Below are 18,479 nucleotides of genomic sequence, written 5' to 3'. Positions count from 1 at the left end.
GCTTTGCATGTCATACTGTAAAGCATTTGATTCCTTTCTTTTAAGCCCATATGTTTAACAAAGGTTTGTTTTCTCCCACAGGGTCCTGTGGGTCCACGTGGGCCTCAAGGTCTGCAGGGACAACCTGTAAGTGGTTTGATAATTAAAAGTATAATTGGTGGCATTTGGGGAAAATAATAGACAATGATTTATCATTTGCATTAGTGTGTTACAGTCAACTTTAGGAATGTGTTATCTCCCACTCCCAATGAACTGTCTGGAAGTTGAATTTCTTTCTTTCTTTCTTTCTTTCTTTCTTTCTTTCTTTCTTTCTTTCTTTCTCTCTCTCTCTCTCTCTCTCTCTCTCTCTCTCTCTCTTTCTTTCTTTCTACCACTGCATCTGAACTCTTAACTTCTGTTATGGTTAGTCGAAGCAAGGAAATTCCTAACTCATATTATGAATTTGGCTTGTTTTGGTAAACCTTTGCTAAGATTAGCCACCGTTTGTCTATGTTTGTAAACAACAACAACGACAAACATTTTATTATTTATATGCCACTAATCTGACTGCCACTCTGGGCAGCTCTCAACAATGTATTAGAAACACAATGGAGCATCGAACATTTCAAACTTCCCTATATAGGCACTTAATATCAAGCTGCAGTTAAATTTTAAAAAATAATAATAATGAAGTGAAAGCTTCCAGCCTGAGGGGAGAATGTGTGAGCTCAAGACTTACTGTGGCTTACTCCTTTAATAAAGAACAGTGGTTCTTTGACAGCTATTATATCAACAATATTGTGTCAAAGAACAGCGGTTCTTTGACAGCTGTTGTGTAAACAAGAAGACTATTAGGGACATTGCAACCCCCAATAAGTTAATCAAAGTTAATGGAAAGGGATTTCTTCAGTAGAACTGCTTTGCCTAATCCCTGCTCCATTACTGCCCAAGTTTTATCAATGACATCCTTTGGATAATGATAAAAGTATAGGCTGCTAGTTTTCTCATTACTGGAAACGATCCTTGTTGTCATGTACAGTTACTTGCTGCTGTGCTCATATTGTTGCCTCTCCCTTCAAGAAGCTGAGAGTAACTTCCACGGCTTCTCCAAGCAGTCATCTGTCAAGATGTGGACCACCCCAAGATCTGTTTATAAGCATTATAAAAATTTATATGAGTTGGAAATAGATTCATAGACAATGCAAGATATTTCACATCATGTCTTTCCTTATCTAATATATTTCTCCAATTCTGAATGTATATTTTCTCTGTTTTAGGGTGCCCCAGGCCCCTCTGGCCCTCCAGGTGAACATGGAGATCCTGGGCCAATGGTAAGGTCAATGATACTTCTACCTACCCAAATTTTAAGGGGGTAGGGAGAGAATGCAATGAAATGAGGTGTTGTAAGTTCTGGTGGTGGCACCACTTATGTGGCGGTTATGTGAACCAAATTTGGGAAAACATTTCCTCTCAAGACAGTAAAGCTTTGCTTATTGTTTAAGTTTTCCAGTTGTTCTGATTTTATGAGGGAGCAATCTATTCCTCTCCCCAACCCATCCCCGGAATGGTTTAATTTGTTAATTTAAGAGTGCATCTTTTATCTTGCTAGGGGCCAGCTGGTGTTCGGGGTCCAGAAGGCCCTCCAGGGAAACCTGGTGAAGACGTAAGTTTCAAAATGCTCACCTTTCAGATTCACCTTTCAGATTCGCCATGGCAGCATTATGACATCACGTGTAATCTACTGTACTCCCAAAAACAGGCTTTAGAGAGTGAGGAACTCCATAGAGCAGCTTTTGAGTGGCATGGGTGCTACAAAAGAGGGAATCAGTGATTCTTCCATGCACACAGGTTACTGGTAGATGACTAGGATAATTTGAAACTTGCCATTTTTAATTTCTCCAAACTTGTACAGTGGCACCTCGGTTTTCGAACATAATCCGTTCCAGAGGACCATTTGACTTCTGAAACATTTGAAAACCAAGGCGCAAAGGGCAGCCTGCAATTTCAATGGAGAAGACTGGGGGGGACGGGACCTCCGCAGAAGCCATTCAACTTCTGAAAAGCGTTCGAGAACAGAAGCAATTACTTCTGGGTTTTTGGCATTCAAAAACTGAAATGTTCGGCTTCCGAGATGCTTGAAAACTGAGGTACCACTGTATCATCAACCTGTGGGCAACACTTGCTATTTACAAAGTGACCTTTGCATACATATGGACTGGAAACGTATCTTTCATTTTTCATTGTAAGCTGGATTCCTTCAATATTGATACACAGAATGCTAAACGTGGATTTATGCTCAGTTATATTAAAAGGGGACATCTCCAAAGATGCCCTTTTGCTAGCAGAAAGCACTTCCACTTGTGCAATGTGTGGCTCCCAATTTGTGCTGATGCCCGCTACCCACTGACACCTCCTTGCTGGTCCCGAGAATTTGAAAACCCTCCTCAGTAGAGGGCAATGGCTGAGGGGCTGCTATAAATAGATGGGGTTGATAAAACTGGGCGTATGAGTGCAGTCACCATTGTTACAGCCCGCTATGGAGACCAGTTTCAAGACCATTTTAATTGCATTTTCCAACCATCCCTTACCATCACCACGTGTTACATAGGGCAACAGCTTGCATTAATCTGCCAGAACATGGATTCCAACAGAGATTTGGTTCCATTCTGCAGGCGAGTGGGGCAATCCGCCTCTCAATCATATGACATCATTAGAACACCACATGATTGGCAGGTGGATTGCCCCACTCACACTGGGTCCTCAAGCACCTTACAGCCAGCTGGCTGCTGGGCACATAGGAACTGGTGCAAAGGGCGGTGCCAACCCTATGCTCAGTGTTTCAGGAAGCACCAAGCACAGGGCTGCCATTTCCTCCCTTCTCTCCACCCCAAACAGGGGTGGTCCTTAGTAATATGCTGCCCTGTGCAAGGCGATTTGCGGTGCTGGCTTAAGCTGGGCTTTGGGAAGGAGGCGTGAGGCTCTGGCCGGGCCCTAGAGCCCTTCCTCCTCCTCCCCAAAGCCCGGTAAGCACTTGCCCAGCTTTTGGAAGGAGGCAGGAAGAAGAAGAAGAAGAAGAAGAAGAAGAAGAAGAAGAAGAAGAGGTGGAGGAGGAGGAGTTTGGATTTGATATCCCGCTTTATCACTACCTGAAGGAGTCTCAAAGTGGCTAACAATCTCCTTTCCCTTCCTCCCCCACAACAAACACTCTGTGAGGTGAGTGGGGCTGAGAGACTTCAAGAAGTGTGACTAGCCCAAGGTCACCCAGCAGCTGCATGTGGAGGAGCGGAGACGCAAACCCGGTTCACTAGATTATGAGTCCACCGCTCTTAACCACTACACACACTGGCTCTCAGGAGGATACTAGGACCCTGTCACAGTCCTCACGCCTCCTTCCTGAAGCCAAACAAGCACTTAATGGGCTCTGAGATGCCACCTCCTTGGTTGCATGCCCAGTGCAGCCACACTGCTTGCACTGCCTGAAATCTTCCCTTCCCAAAAGTTGAGAGGAGGAGAAATAAGCCTGTATTTTGCATGCCCAAGGAAGAACTCACTCTTGCAGCCGATGTGTGCAAAAAACCCAGGATTCTTTCTTTCCGCCCCCCTGCACCAGCTGATTGGCAGGTCGGTGTGGTTTGGGCAAAATGGCATTACAGCCAAAACGGGACCCCCCCTGGCAGACTAAGACTGGCCTGCACATGGGAGGTTCGCCACGCCTGTAATAAAGGTTTCTATCCAGCTACAAGCAGAAACTTGAGAGACACCTTCTGTTTGCAGCATGACAGACTGAAAGGAATGTAGAAGTGCTCAGTTTATACAGGTCAATGAGAGTTCCCCCCCTGAAATGCAAATCATAGTGCAGAGAAAGGTGTTTTTAACCGAGGCCGGGGAGGGAAGGCTAATGACAATCCCCACCCCCTCAGCACCTGGTGTTGGTTTAAAAAACCAAACCAAACCCACTTCATGACTGCTAATCACTTCACTACTAATACTTATTTAGGCCCCTCGAGTGGCATAAGAAAGCGCTAATGAGCTGTTTATTTGTTATGTGTTTTCTGTTTGTCTTGTCACCCAAAAAGTTGTGCTACATTAAGCTGACATTCATATATTGGTTAAACAAACAACAACAACAACTTGAAAAATGTTTTTTTTTGGGGAAAAGAAATAAATATTCAGATATAGATATTTAACAATGTCACTATGAATTATATAAACTCCCTTGTTTGCATATATAGTTGATTTGTATGTGTGAACGTTACCGATGGATTGCAAAATAAATCTGAACTTTTTTTTTATCTGTTTGCTCTTCTTAGGGTGAAGCTGGCAGATCAGGACAACCCGGAGAAGTCGGATTTCCAGGATCTCCAGTATGTTCATGAGCATTTATTCATAGAAAGTCCTGGTGCCTAAACTCCCAGGATAGTAGACTCCTAGTAGACTTACACCATGTTTTGTTTTGCTTGACATATAAGCTTAGCAAAACCCTACACACCACTTTACATTATGGGAAACACTGATGATTCCAAACATGTTTTTGAGTTACCATAGAATTTATATATGAAAAGCTTTGCTGGCAATTGTATACTAAGCCTTCCTAAAACAACACTCAACCAGATATACTGTATTTTTTGCTCTATAAGATGCACCAGACCACAAGACGCACCTAGTTTTTGGAGAAGGAAAACAAGAAAAAAAATATTCTGAATCTCAGAAGCCAGAACAGCAAGAGGGATTGCTGTGCAGTGAAAGCAGCGATCCCTCTTGCTGTTCTGGCTTCTGGGATAGCTGCGCAGCCTGCATTCGCTCCCTAAGACGCACACACATTTCCCCTTACTTTTTAGGAGGAAAAAAGTGAGTCTTATAGAGCAAAAAATACGGTATATATTTACACACGCACACAATGTGTGTGTGTGTGTGTGTGTGTGTGTGTATTCACCACTACCAGAGCAAATCAATAGGAATTGCATAAAAAGGACTTACTCTTTTGAAGAGCTTAATGACTGATAACATATCCAAATCTGCACCAACCATCTGTAAAAATGGCCAAGTTGTATGTTCTCCTCAGGGGAGAAGTGAACAAAAAAAGCTAAGCGCTTTTTGCAGTCATGCCATTTCTGTGTGAGTGACTCTGTTTTTTTTGGCCACTATTGCATAGGGGGAGAGGGCACCTCTTAAGAAGAAACCTGCTCCCCACACTGTTGAAAGCAATGAGTTCAACTCTGCGGGAAACCAATAGGCAATCAGAGGACATTGTAGAGCATTGCTTTTCATCAGCTGTGCAGTTACTTTACTCCCTGCGATTTTCTTTTCTTTTCCCTGAGACCATCACTTAGGTTTCCCTTGGAAGTGTTTCATTTTTTAAAAACCCTCATAAACAATGAAAAGTTATTTCTGCATTACATCCTAACCTAAACTTAGTTTCTCTACTACGATAAAGTTCAAACTTGCATTGCACTCATAATTTCTATAAATGTGTCAGCCGCCTCTAAACTTTGCCTCCTCTTTGGACCATATTCCCGGCACAGACTCCCCTCCCAAGGCATAAAGTCATCTGCTACCCACTGAAGCAATTAATGAGTTTAATTGTAGACATAATATTCAACACTAGAGTAGCATTTCAGCACTTTGCAATTTTCAGCTCGTTTGTCATACAACAATAAACCAAATTAAAGTAAGGCAGATTAAATGGAGGGAGATATTTTATTTTTATTTTTTATTTATTTTATTTAATTTTTTATTTATTTTATTTTATTTTTTATTTATTTTATTTTATTTTATTTTTTATTTATTTTATTTTATTATTTATTTATTTTATTTTATTTTATTTTTTATTTCATTTCATTTCATTTCATTTTTTATTTTATTTTATTTTATTTTATTTTATTTTTTATTTATGTTATTTTATTTTATTTGTAGCCTGTGCAGGGGAGAGTGAAAAGGCTCAGGCTTCCTTATTTCTTCTCATAAGCAACACTGCGAAATAGGTCAGTGAGCTGCTTTGGCTCAGCAGTAGAATATCTGCTTTACCTGAAAAAGGTCTCCGGTTTAATGCCCAGTGTGCCTAGGTAGGGCTGGGAGAGACACCCTGCCTGAAATTCTGAAAAGCTGCCAGCAGACAGTGTAAACAACACTGAACCAGATGGCTCAAAGATCTAGCTCTGTATGTTTTCATACCTATGTTTTTATAGGTGAAGCTGAGATAAATTTCTCCAGATCTTGTGAAATAACTGCAGAATACTGGCTCCCTAATTATGCTGTCCTTAGAACATGTGGAAGGTTTTAGTGAGAAACAATTATTTCAAATGACCCAAAAGTATAAAAGACAATTCATTTGAAAAGAGAAGGAAAGGGGGCAGGTGGAAATTACATCACAGGCTTGTAAATAAAACCAGTGAAATCAGTTTAATGTAGCTAGTAATGTGTTACCTGCTTGAGTGGGGACGCGGGTGGCGCTGTGGTCTAAACCACTGAGCCTCTTGGGCTTGCTGATCAGAAGGTTGGCGGTTCGAATCCCTGCAACAGGGTGAGCTCCTGTTGCTCTGTCCCAGCTCCTGCCAACCTAGCAGTTCAAAAGCACACCAGTGCAAGTAGATAAATAGGTACTGCTGTGGCGGGAAGGTGAATGGTGTTTTCAGTGCACTCTGGCTTCCGTCATGGTGTCCTGTTGTTCCAGAAGCAGTTTAGTCATGCTGGCCACATGACCCGGAAAAATTGTCTGCGGATAAACGCCATCTCCCTCGGCCTGAAGCGAGATGAGCACCACACCCCATAGTCAAATTTGACTGGACTTAACCATCCAGGGGTCCTTTTCCCTTTACATTTACCTACCTGCTTGAGCAGCATCTTGGATTTTGGAGCATATGTAAAGTTCTTTGCAGAAGAGAGGTTTTGAGAGACAACATCTCGCTGGTTGATTCCAGGAGGCAAAGACAGGGGGTGAAACTGAGACCAGTACATGCCAGCTCCTTAATGGTAACAGGTGGTTGTTTGCCCCATTCGTGAGATACACTCCATCTCTGATGTCAATAGTCTCTGTGATCAATCAGAAATCAACTTAGAGAGTAGGTCTACCTTCTTAGTGACATTGCACTTGAATGTTTAAAGCCAGCCTTTGTGGAAAAAAGCTTAACTTGATGTATGTTCAAGAATAAAACAGTGGATGACCATCTATTCAGGATTCACTGTGAGGGTGTGAAATTCCACACACTCTAGGTGGCGCTGTTGAGCTACATCGTAATTTATTTAAAGAAATTAAGATATGCCATAAAACCATAAATAAAGGAAACAACAACCATATGTTTATTGTCGGTAAAAGCATATCAAAAGAAATGCATTCTTAGATCTGTGATCATTTAATGAATAATAAAAAATTGTTCAGTAGATGATACAAGAAGTTAGATGGAAGAAGCATGGTGGGGCATCTTCGCTTCTTCAGTGGTGCCTTTTTTTGGGTGCAAAATAGCTGACTTAACAGCTGTCATGTAAAAGAAAAAATTGCTTTTGGGTCTGTAGTCCTCAAAATGATTTCCCACTAGATTTGTTTAATTAAAGAGTAGTTGTATATCCCTTTCATTTTGGTAATGAAAAGTCTACCTCTCTTGTGTAAAATAATTCAGTAAGCATTCTAGCTGTTTTGTTTCCATGCATGTAAAAGGACTCTGAACCTCAGCGGCGGCTAGAGCAAATAGGACACAGCCCCAGTAAACTTGGTCTGCCCTCAAAAAGTCCCCACCTGCCAGACTTATGCCTTTCAGCTAGCTCAGGGTGTGGCCCTGCCTCAACCTCCCTGAGCTCATTTTCTTACAATTCAGTAGGGAGGAGGAAGATGCCAAAACTATTGATTTGCAGTAGATTGGCAAAGGTTTCATGACTCCCAATCGTTTAACAACCACAAAATGACTTCCCTCACCTAAATTAGGCTGCTGAAGCGAAGAGAGCTAACCAGGTGCACTTTTGCTTCAAAGGACTGTGAGTTCAGCTTAGTTTTGCTAGTGAAAACAAACACCTAGGCTCACCGTATGCTCAGAGGCACTCTCTTCTCAAATTCTAACTCCTATGTCTTTTGAATCTGGTGATGGTTGGTGGGTTTTACTGAAAAGCACAGTAGTTCTCGGAAGAGCCTGAAGTCTGCTCACTGCTTCCCTACATCAGGCTTGCATGTTGTGTGAATGTAGATGTGTAGACTAGGGCCTAGGAGGCCAGGGTTCAAATCCCTGCTAAGACCATGGAGTGCTCACTATCTCTCAACCTAACCCGCCTCACATGCTCATTGTGAGGATAAATGGGATACATCTTTTGGGCCATAGCTCCTTGGTGGAACACATCCTTTGCACGTAGAATGGTCCCAAGTAGCGCTGGGCAAAACAGCTGTCAAGAAACCCTAGAGAGCTGCTAACCAATCAGAGCAAAGAATACCGAGCTACATGGACCAATGGTCTGACTTAGTATATACACCACCTATGTAACTATGAGTTGCTTCTCTTTGTTTCAGGGTGCTCGCGGTTTTCCTGGTGCTCCTGGCCTTCCAGGTTTAAAGGGCCATAGGGTAAGTGTGACCACGTCTGCTTCCCTAGTCAACTTTAGTTTCAGGGACTGACTGGACGAGGAAGAGTGGTGGGAGCAGCCTACCCAAGAGTCCACCAGGGAGAAGACAGAAGATGACGACTTAGGTCCTGGTGGTGGGACACTGAAGAGCAGGGACGAGCTGGGAGGTTCTAGAAGCAAGGGGTTTGAGCAATCAAGGGGGGGGGGTGTTCAGAAGAAGTAGGCCCTTCCAGGATAGGGCTAGAGGTTGGAAGTCACAGTGTGAGTGCAGATTCAGACAGAGAGAAGTTGCCCTTGCTACCCAACAGCAGGACAGTCCCAGTCCTGCTGGCCCTTCTCCCCATCTGACACCTTGCTCAAGGAGAGTGCTGCACATGGCTGAGCAATGGACCAGACAGGCCCAAAGCAGAAGCCCATCCCATCGCCGTAGCCTTTGTCTGCTTAGGAGGGATCCAGAGTAAAAGGCTGTAGGAAGAAGGGCAGAGCTTGTGGTCAGTTTCAGCAAGCCAGAGGACTCTACTGTGTTGTTATTTTCTGTTAAATAAAGCTAACTACATTCCATGCCTCCTGTGTCTCCCTGCCCTGTGGTCAACCAGGCACATAATGTGTGTGTGTGTGTGTGTGTGATGAACTATTCTTCTTTGAGTATTAAAAATTAAATATTCTTGTATATATGTCATAGGGACATAAAGGACTCGAAGGCCCGAAGGGTGAAATGGGAGCCACTGGATCTAAGGTAATGGTTTGTTTTTAGTTTTACAGGGAAATGGCTTGTTTCTGTTGTCAGGAATTTGAAATGATCAGATCTCATGCATAGGATAACTAGGGGCAGGATTTTGATTAATGAGCCTCATTAGAGGAAACCATGTTGCATTTGGTGACAGCGGAAGCTTCTTGCAATGGTTGCCTTACTTCAGCACCATAATGCATAGAGCAGCTGTGTGAATTGCTCCACCCTGTGACACTACAAACAGTGCTGAAGCTCTTCAGCCATTGGGGGGCAATTCAGAGTATAAACCGCTCTACCTATGTTTTGTGGGGCCCATATGGAGTGGCATCAAGTGGCTTTCCTCTGGCGATTGTGAAGTGTAGGCCACCCTTAATCGTTGGTTTACCGTTTCCCCTTGCACACCTGAAGAAAAACAAAGCAAAATATAGTGTAAGATATGGTTCTCTGATGTAATGAGTTACCCATTACTTCTTTATCAGTACCAGAAGACTCTCCTTGATTCATGAGGGAGGTTTTCTTTAGCATCTTCCAGTGGGTAGATCTGGCCCAACTCTCCAAAAAAGGCTTCCAGCACAGGGATTCTGAAACCAAATGCCTTGTTTGGACCCGTCTGTTGCAGAATCCACTTTTGTAGCTTTATGGTACTTGGAATGCAAATTGCTTACTTCATTAGCTGCCGTTGTTAGAGGGACAGCTGCATGGGACAGTGGTTTTCCTCTCAACAGTAGAGGTTTAAGGGACAAAGCAAATGCATGCTTCAGAGAAGCAAAATTATGGGATGCTCTCAGGATGTTTAAAGATGAGTGTGCTTCTGGTAGTGTTTAAACCAAGGACTACTCATAAGTAATAGTGCTGTGTTTATGTGTAACATAGTACAAAATGGTGTGGTGAGGTTATCATCTGAGGCAATTTAAATATTCCTAACTTTTTCATATGTGTTTTCTGTGAATTTATAGGGGGAACTTGGTCCATCGGGTCAGATGGGTCCACCAGGCCCTATGGTGAGTGCCATTTGTATTATTTATGGTTCCCGTTTCTCCTGCCACCCTGAATGCTTTACTGTTGCGATATCGTGGCAAGCATGGATCCAGTCCATGTGCTGAAGAAATAACGTAGTTACTTTGATCAATCTTCTCTAATGTTGTTTGACTCTGCAGTTCTTATGCATGTTTACTAAAATGAGTTCAATCTCTCTCTCCCCCCCCCCCAGTAAATATGTTTAGGAGTGATGTCTTAATGTCCTCAGTTGTGGGGAGAATTGTGTGTCAGCTGAACACACTGGGGATAGATTGGGTGGGACTGCTTCTCCTCGTCCCATGCCCCTCCATGGATAAAAATTCAGAGCTATTATCATTCTCTGTTGTGCAGTTAGCAGTACAGTAACATCTGGAGGACCAGAGTTTTCCCAACTGTATTTATGTCAGGGTCCATGTTGAGGAGGGCTGCACTGAGGAGGAATGGTGGGAGCCTCCCTCTGCTCCTGATCTGGATCCTGAATCTTCCAAGGAGCAGGAGGACAGTATAGATTTGGAACAGTGGTTTGCAGAGGGACATAGTTCAGAAGGCAGAAGCTGGGAAATACTGGATGGGGAACAGCTAGGAAAAGAAACACTGGGAGAAGGAGGGTTAACAGATTCACTGTCTCTGGAAAGCATTCCTCTGTTCTCCCCAAGGTCAAGAAGAGCTCAGAAAGTGGCAGAAAAGACAGCACACAAATCACAGAGGGTACAAGCTCAGATTACAAGACATAGGAGTGACGTAGATTAATAGGGATGTAAGGGAGTGGAATCCTTAATTGGGAGCACCACCATTTTAGGAGATGGGTTCTTTGTTCCCTTGCTGTGATTATTAAAGTTTCTAACTGGTAAGAAGACTCCTTTTCCTTAGTTCTGCTTATCTGCTGCCACGGGGGGAAGAAGCTGATTCCCCAAAGCCTGACAATTTACATTACTCAGCAAAACTTGCTCATACCAGTAACACTTATTCAAGCATGTAAGCACATCCAGACTGATATTTCTAGCCATGATACCTGAAGCCAAAAGAAAGGGAAGTTATCTTAGTGAGTAAATATTATCACTTTCAGCCTGATAAAGTGGCTACCAGGTGGAGGTGAAGAAAGCCTCCAGCAGTCAGAGAGTAGGACAATAAGGTATGGAAAATCTTAGCAGAATACCATCTCAGATCAAAGCCACTTCAGATCTTAGGCATGAAGGCTGCAAGCCTAACCACATCTACTCAGAAGCAAATCCTATTGAATTCACTGGGGCTTACTCCAAGGAAAATGCGGTTAGGATTGTAGGCTTCAATATCTTTTGGGAGTGATTATTCTCTTCCTTACTTAAACAGGGGTGGGATGTAACAACCCTTTCTGTATGTCTACCTGGACTTAGAGGTTCATTTTCATTATTGTAGTCATTAATAAACCCATTATTATAACTAGGTGAATGGGATTGTATTGCCTGACCTTGGAAACCTAATATATCCTGCCTAGGAATGGATCTGTAATGTTACCTGTTAGATTCTATACTCTTTATCACTCTTATGGCTTTCTGTTGTTTAATATATTAATGCTGTTTCTGTTGTTGTGCCTTAAAACCTTAAGCAGATAAAACACATGAAGTCATAAAATAGAGTAAAACAGACAGCACGTGATCCAGGGGGTAAAAATGTATACCATGTCGGTTGTTCCACCTGCAACTACTGTTGTAGAACATGATTGCATACTGTTTGCGGTGAAGTTGTAAATAGAAAGTGATCTCCACTTAACTTTAGCTCACTAGAATGTTTTTTTCACTCCCTCTTTTTCTGGTTGCAGGGTCCTCGAGGAATGGCAGGAGAACGAGGACGAATTGGACCACAGGGAGTTCCAGTAAGTAGTTATTTGTAATGGAATAACCCCAACAGATCCCAGTGGGGTGCTCTGCAGTGAGGTCCAATGAGTCCCAGCTCCTCAAAGTGTTTGTGTATGCGTGTGTGTGTGGGGGGGGTCAGCCCTGTCCCATAGAGCTGGCATCTATGGTCCCGGTGGTGACCACAATATATTGGTTTGGCTGAATAGTGGACTCCCATAAGTGAAAAAATTAAAGATGTGTGTGTGTGTGTGTGTGTGTGTGTGTGTGTGTGAAAGGGTTACATTGGAATTGCCCCCACTCTTATTTCCCCCTGTTGCCCTATACCTGCTGTTATGGGTTTTGTCCTCGAGCCACCATCGTATTCCTCTTAGGTTTCTCCCAAGCTTTCCTAACCTTCATTTTTCTTGTTTTTGTTTTCTACTTAGGGGGCTCGTGGTTCTCATGGTATGCCAGGGAAGCCAGGGCCAATGGTAAGCATCCATCTTTCTTTGCCCCCCCCACTCCACCCAAGTTGTTTTCAATCTGGTCCCATTTTATTCAAATGAGAAAAGAACATGACTCATTTGGATCACACCACTGTTCACTGTCAACCTATTTCACAATGTGTTCTGGAAAATTAGCTTCCAGCTAAGGCCTGAGCATTACAGACAGCAGCTGTTTTTTGGTGTGCCTTGACATGAGTGCACAGGCCCATAGGATGGGGAATGATGTAGGGTCAGGTAGACCTGCACTTGCCCCTGCCTCTCCAGAACTGTTCTCCTGCCTGCTTCTTATCAGGCAATGCCACATCAGGGCACATGACCACATGTGCTTTCTTGTTCAGTAGAATGGCATTATCTTTACTTGGTGCTTGACTTGAGCCCCACTTGCTACCAGGTTTGATCACCACGAGTTAAGGTCCACGATTCTGATTCAGTTTCCGGATAGAAGACCAAAAAGTATTTATCATTCATTCTAATGCAATCTGATTTGCTAAAAACGGAGCCTTCCCATAAATCCATAGTGCAACAAAGGGCTCATCATGGAAGCAGCAAGCAATTATTGCACATCAAGGCCCCAAGTCCCCCAATTTGTTGAATAATAAAACACATGGACACAGTATTTTAGGTTAGTGGGCGAATTAAGGCCACAACTTTATTGGTTACAGAATGTGAGCGGTATTGGCTTAGGCATTGGGACTGGACTGACTATATCTGACTCCTGCCCCCCATGCAGGAAGTCCAGTAAGGGTCAACCACCAGTGGGGGGAGCCCTGTTGATGTATATCAACTGAGAGCTCCCCCAGGGTCCCCGATGAGGTCATGGCCTGGCCCTAGCCCCTACCCAGGCTTCGAACAAGATCCACACCCCTGGATCCCTTTAACGGAATACCCTTAAAATGGAGGGCAGGTGATGGCCACACCTCCCCTCCCCAGAACCAGGTTTTACCAATGCCTAACTGCCAGACCTTACAAAGTTGTGACAATTGCTACAAGGTCCCCTCAACAGGCAACCAACCGAGGTCCATAGCAAGGCCAATATGACGAACGCCTGAAAAGAGGGCGGGCAATCCGTGAAGCAGGAAACCAAGAGGGCAATTCCTGGCCACATGGCTGCTTAAATTCGGCCAGTCACGCCCCCTGGCTGACCGGATTGGTTGGGCATGTGCATGACGTGGCCAGGAATCCCCTCTGACATGGGGGCATTGCTATGCCCCCGCTGTGCATGGGGAGAGCCCGTGGCCAGTGCGCAACACCTCCCTGCTGGCAAGCGGAGCGGCCTTCTTGTCAACGCATAGATTCAAAATGGCCTGTGCAATTTGTTTCCAGTCCAAAATGGCTAGATCCAATTCTGTTAAAAGTGTTGCAGCAGATAACTGGGAGTGCTGCTATACTTTTAAAGCACATTTGAAGCACTCCCCCCCAAAGAATTCTGGGAATTCTAGTTTACCTCTCACAGAGTTACATTTCCCAGCAATCCTTAACAAACTACAGTGCCCAGAATCCTTTGCGGTGTGTATGTGTGGTTGTGCTTTAAAGGCATAGTGTACACACAGTCTGAGTTTTGACAAGTACATTTTATATTTCAGCCAGCCTTTTGTGGCTACTGAACCTGCTCAGTTCCCATTGAGTTTCAGGGTTTTCTCTTTTTGGGTGTTTATTTTTGTGCTTCCACAAACCTTGGGTTCCCCCCAATCCTGCTAATGCCTTCCTCATTTGTATGTAAGGGCTGACATTTGGGGAACTGGGTTCACTGTTTATCTAGATGCATGTTGAGCTGTTGTAGTGATGCTTTAAGAAAATTCAGTACAAGGCTTCATGGCAAATGATGCTCTCATCATGAATTAATTTCTGGAACAAATCATACTTCTTACTGAGACTGCCAGGAGAAGCGTCTTTTATAACAAGGCATTATTTCACAGTGTGAGTGCCTCTTGTTCTTCCAGAAAGCGCCAAGCCAGCAAAAAGGAAAGTAAAGGAAATCACCGGGGAGCAGTGAACATGTTGAAGTGGTGGTAAATGTTTATGGCCGCTGTGTGCTGCTACCCAGAGCTTGTCTAGACAATCTATCTCTTCAGCGTAGCCAAAGAAACAAAAAGCACTACAGAAGCCTTTAGCATTTTTTCCACTATATATCAAGCCAGAAAATATTGGTTAATTCTGTGGAAGAACATGACAGGGAAATATCCAAGTCTCCCTAAGACGATGGAAAATAACTTTTCTGCAAGAATAGCAACCATAGACACTACTATTGTCTCAGTATATTACTTTCTGGGTGGACTATACTAAAATTAGGAGAGCTGAGCAGTTCACACCTGCAGGGGTGACGCTTGATACTGCTGATGAATATGAAAATGGATTTCATTCTAAACTGAGGAGATGTGAAGTCCTATGACATTTGATCCATGATGGTTCATTCTGCAGAACATCATGCTTTTGCTGTTGTTTTATTTTGATGGAATGATTCCATGTGCCTTACAGACCTTGAACATGAAACTTGGCTCACCTTCCCAACAAAGCTGATCATTTTATCATTTTCTTTTGAGTTTTGTACTAACATTTATCTGTTGCAAAATTCACACGGCTCAGCCCACAATGTTCATTTCAGCCAAGTATTTCTGGATCACAGTAAACCAGTTTCTCCCAATATCGGATTGCATATTTATGGAACAAGCTTTCAGCTTTGAAGATTTGACAGATCGAATACCAATCCCAGGACTGACCTGCGCTTAATTTTCTCAACATGTGAAGCTACGACAATAAGACTCTGTTAGAACATGATGGCAGAGGTGTAAGAAAAAATGACTCACACTGTGTCCCAGGCTGCTGGTGTCTATACAAGGAGTGTGGGCTCTCATCCATTACATGTACAATGTCAACACACCCAAGCCAGCAGCTGCTTAGGCCAAAGATCCCTGGTTTACTAATGCTGCATGCATAGCAGCCTAATTCCAATCGGACACCAGCTGCAAAAAATGGTTGTAACATTCCCTCCACACACTCACACACATTTTGTTTCGTTGGCATCCAACTCAATGGAAAGCTCTGATGACTAAAAAAACTTGCTCACTTCTTTGCAATTTTTTGTTTGCTGCTAATAAAGGTATTGCCCTATTTAGATTTTGCCTGGCGTAGACATATTTAATGTCAATATGTCTCCCATTCATAATTCATTTTCTCCCCAGAAAGTGAATATTCATTGAACTGAATGCTGAAAAGGACTCACCTAGTACTTTCAATGTAGAGACATCACCTTGCCAACAAAGGTCCGTTGGCTATGGTTTTCCCAGTAGTGATGTATGGAAGTGAGAGCTGGACCATAAAGAAGGCTGATCGCCGAAGAATGGATGCTTTTGAGTTATGGTGCTGGAGGAGACTCTTGAGACTCCCATGGACTGCAAGAAGAACAAACCTCTCCATTCTTAAGGAAATCAGCCCTGAGCGCTCACTGGAAGGACAGATCCTGAAGCTGAGGCTCCAGTACTTTGGCCACCTCATGAGAAGAGAAGACTCCCTGGAAAAGACCCTGATGTTGGGAAAGATGGAGGGCACAAGGAGAAGGGGACGACAGAGGACGAGATGGTTGGACAGTGTTCTTGAAGCTACAAATATGAGCCTGACCAAACTGCGGGAGGCAGTGGAAGCCAGGACTAAACAACAACAACATATCTGACTCCTGCCCACCATGCAGGAAGTCCAGTAAGGGTCAGCCACCAGTAGGGGGAGCCCTGTTGATGTATATCAACTGAGAGCTCACCCAGGATCCCTGATGGGGTCATGGCAATGGCCCTAGCCCCTACCTGGGCTTCGGATGAGATCCACACCCCCGGATCCCTTTAATGGAATACCCTTAAAATGGAGGGGCAGGTGATGGCCACACCTCCCCTCCCCAGAACCAGGTTTTACCAATGCCTAACCGCCAAACCTTACAAAGTTGTGACAACTGATACAAGGCAGGCGAAAACCAAGTGGCTGGTGCCAATTTGCCAAGTGGAAAAATTCCTATCAGGCCCCCTCAACAGGTGACCAACCGAGATCCATAGCAAGGCAATATGACGAACGCTTGAAAAGAGGGTGGGAGATCCACGAAGCAGGAAACCAAGAGGGCAGTTCTTGGCCACATGGCTGCTTAAATGCAGCCAGCCATGCCCCCTGGATGACCGGATTGGTCGGGCGAGTACATGACGTGGCCAGGAATCCCCTTTGATGCGGGGGCATTGCTACTTTCAAATATCTTGGTTGTAGTTTGCTGCCCTAAGAGATCTATCAGGGATTGCTCGTTCCTTGTGAAGAACATTTATTGACATTGGGCAGATGTCCTCATGGAGCTTGGGTTGGAAGCTGCTTGTAGATCAAGCAGCCATGTTCAATCACATTGTAAATTCACTGGGAAAATCTGCATAATCATTGGAAAACCACCCTTTCCCAGAAGAAAAGGCGGTACACATGGTTAGCTAATCATTTTGGTGCAAGTTACCACTTTAAGCTGACTTTTAAATGCCAAGTATGCTTTTTTCCACCATCATGTTGTCTGGTAGAGATGATAAGGAGAACATGTGCTCAATTATGTTTACTATCTCCTTGTTGTAGGGTCCCCTTGGTATTGCTGGTTCACCAGGTTTTCCAGGCATTCCTGGCAGGAAGGTAAGTCATGTTTTGCTTCAGTTCTGTTGGGGAAATACCTCTCCACTTTTTCTGTACTGCATCTTCTAATATGCATATTTTTGTTTCAGAACAAGGAGATAAAATATCCCTGGCACCCCAATTCTAGGAAAGTTTACTCAGGAGTAAACACCAATGATTCAAAATCAACCATGCCGTGCTTGATTATTCGGTGAAGAAACAATCAGTTTATCCATCATTTGTCGCTAGATCCTGGTCTTAGTGTGTTGTCCAAACATGAGCTCGTGGTTTAGCTTTCTCCAAACTAACCATGAATTATGGCCAGGTGTGTCCTAAGGCTAATGGCTTGTAGTTTGGGAGAGCTGAACCGTGAACCTAGGCTTGGATGACATGCTAAGTCAAACCATGACTAAGTCAAACCATGCACAGCTTTGCAGCAGGATGGCCAGGGAGGAGCAAAACAGCTGCAATGTCCTCTCTGGGAGTCTCCAGCACTAAGCCATGGTTTAGCTTAAAGCGGTGGTGTGAACCAGGCCTATGTATGTGTAATGGCTATGAGTTACTCGTGCGTAAGCTGGTGCCTTTCTCGGTTAATTTTGCCTTGTTAAACCTTTCTGACTGCACAGCCCCTTCTCATCGTGGCTGCCTCAGTTGCTGGCAGAATCCATCAGTGGGCGTTTCTTGAACCTCTTCCAACATAAAAGTTGTTTGACACCCAGTCTCCTCCTCCTCTCACTGCGCGGGAGTCTTCTGCGCAGGGAGGGCGTGGGCAGCGGAGGACCTGGGCTCTCCTCACTGACTTCCAGTGAAGAGTCCTGGAGCCCTCCCTCCGCTTCCCCCATCTGCCCCCCTTTCTCCCTGGTGTTGCGCTGATTAGCTTCCCCCTCTACTGAGTTGTTTCTCTCCCTATTGCTGGGTCCTTCGCCAGCAGAATCTGTGAGCCTCCCCTTCGCCTCTCGCTCTGATGTCAGTTCCCTGACAGTATGGGAACAAGGATCAGCTTCTCCTTTCCTTCTTAGCCTGGAGGCAAAGAGAACCTGCATTTATTAACTCCTCGCTGAAGCGACTGTGTGAACAGCGAAGACTGCTTTACTGCCGAAGTTAATATGGGCACAGGCTGTTTGAAGTGATACATATGAACATATCCGACGATAATACGAAGAAGCGAAGTCACAGAAGAAATTTAAGTGTGCTGTTGAGCGAAGCTTCTATACGCATTGCATGTTTTTTTCCTTTTTTAAGGTTGTGAGTGTGGTGTTATTTAGCTGGATAGAT

The 18,479-nt window shown here is 44.0% G+C and overlaps 1 protein-coding gene across 1 annotated transcript in view; it reads left to right on the top strand.

Annotated features, from left to right (window-relative positions):
- COL5A2 (collagen type V alpha 2 chain) overlaps positions 1 to 18,479 on the top strand; it is a 206,292-nt gene that overhangs the window by 132,750 nt on the left and 55,063 nt on the right. Inside the window, exons 9-18 of the mRNA XM_082223037.1 lie at positions 82 to 126; positions 1,257 to 1,310; positions 1,589 to 1,642; positions 4,290 to 4,343; positions 8,468 to 8,521; positions 9,203 to 9,256; positions 10,207 to 10,251; positions 12,066 to 12,119; positions 12,528 to 12,572; positions 17,172 to 17,225. Of these exons, the coding sequence (XP_082079163.1) occupies positions 82 to 126; positions 1,257 to 1,310; positions 1,589 to 1,642; positions 4,290 to 4,343; positions 8,468 to 8,521; positions 9,203 to 9,256; positions 10,207 to 10,251; positions 12,066 to 12,119; positions 12,528 to 12,572; positions 17,172 to 17,225 (513 nt within the window). The remainder of the gene's footprint in view (positions 1 to 81; positions 127 to 1,256; positions 1,311 to 1,588; positions 1,643 to 4,289; positions 4,344 to 8,467; positions 8,522 to 9,202; positions 9,257 to 10,206; positions 10,252 to 12,065; positions 12,120 to 12,527; positions 12,573 to 17,171; positions 17,226 to 18,479) is intronic.

This window comes from Podarcis vaucheri (genome assembly GCF_965113315.1).
Source record: "Podarcis vaucheri genome assembly, chromosome: 1".
Taxonomy (NCBI): domain Eukaryota; kingdom Metazoa; phylum Chordata; class Lepidosauria; order Squamata; family Lacertidae; genus Podarcis; species Podarcis vaucheri.
The sequence above is the reverse complement of the archived record's forward strand: the minus strand, read 5'-3'. Positions and strand labels throughout refer to the sequence as shown.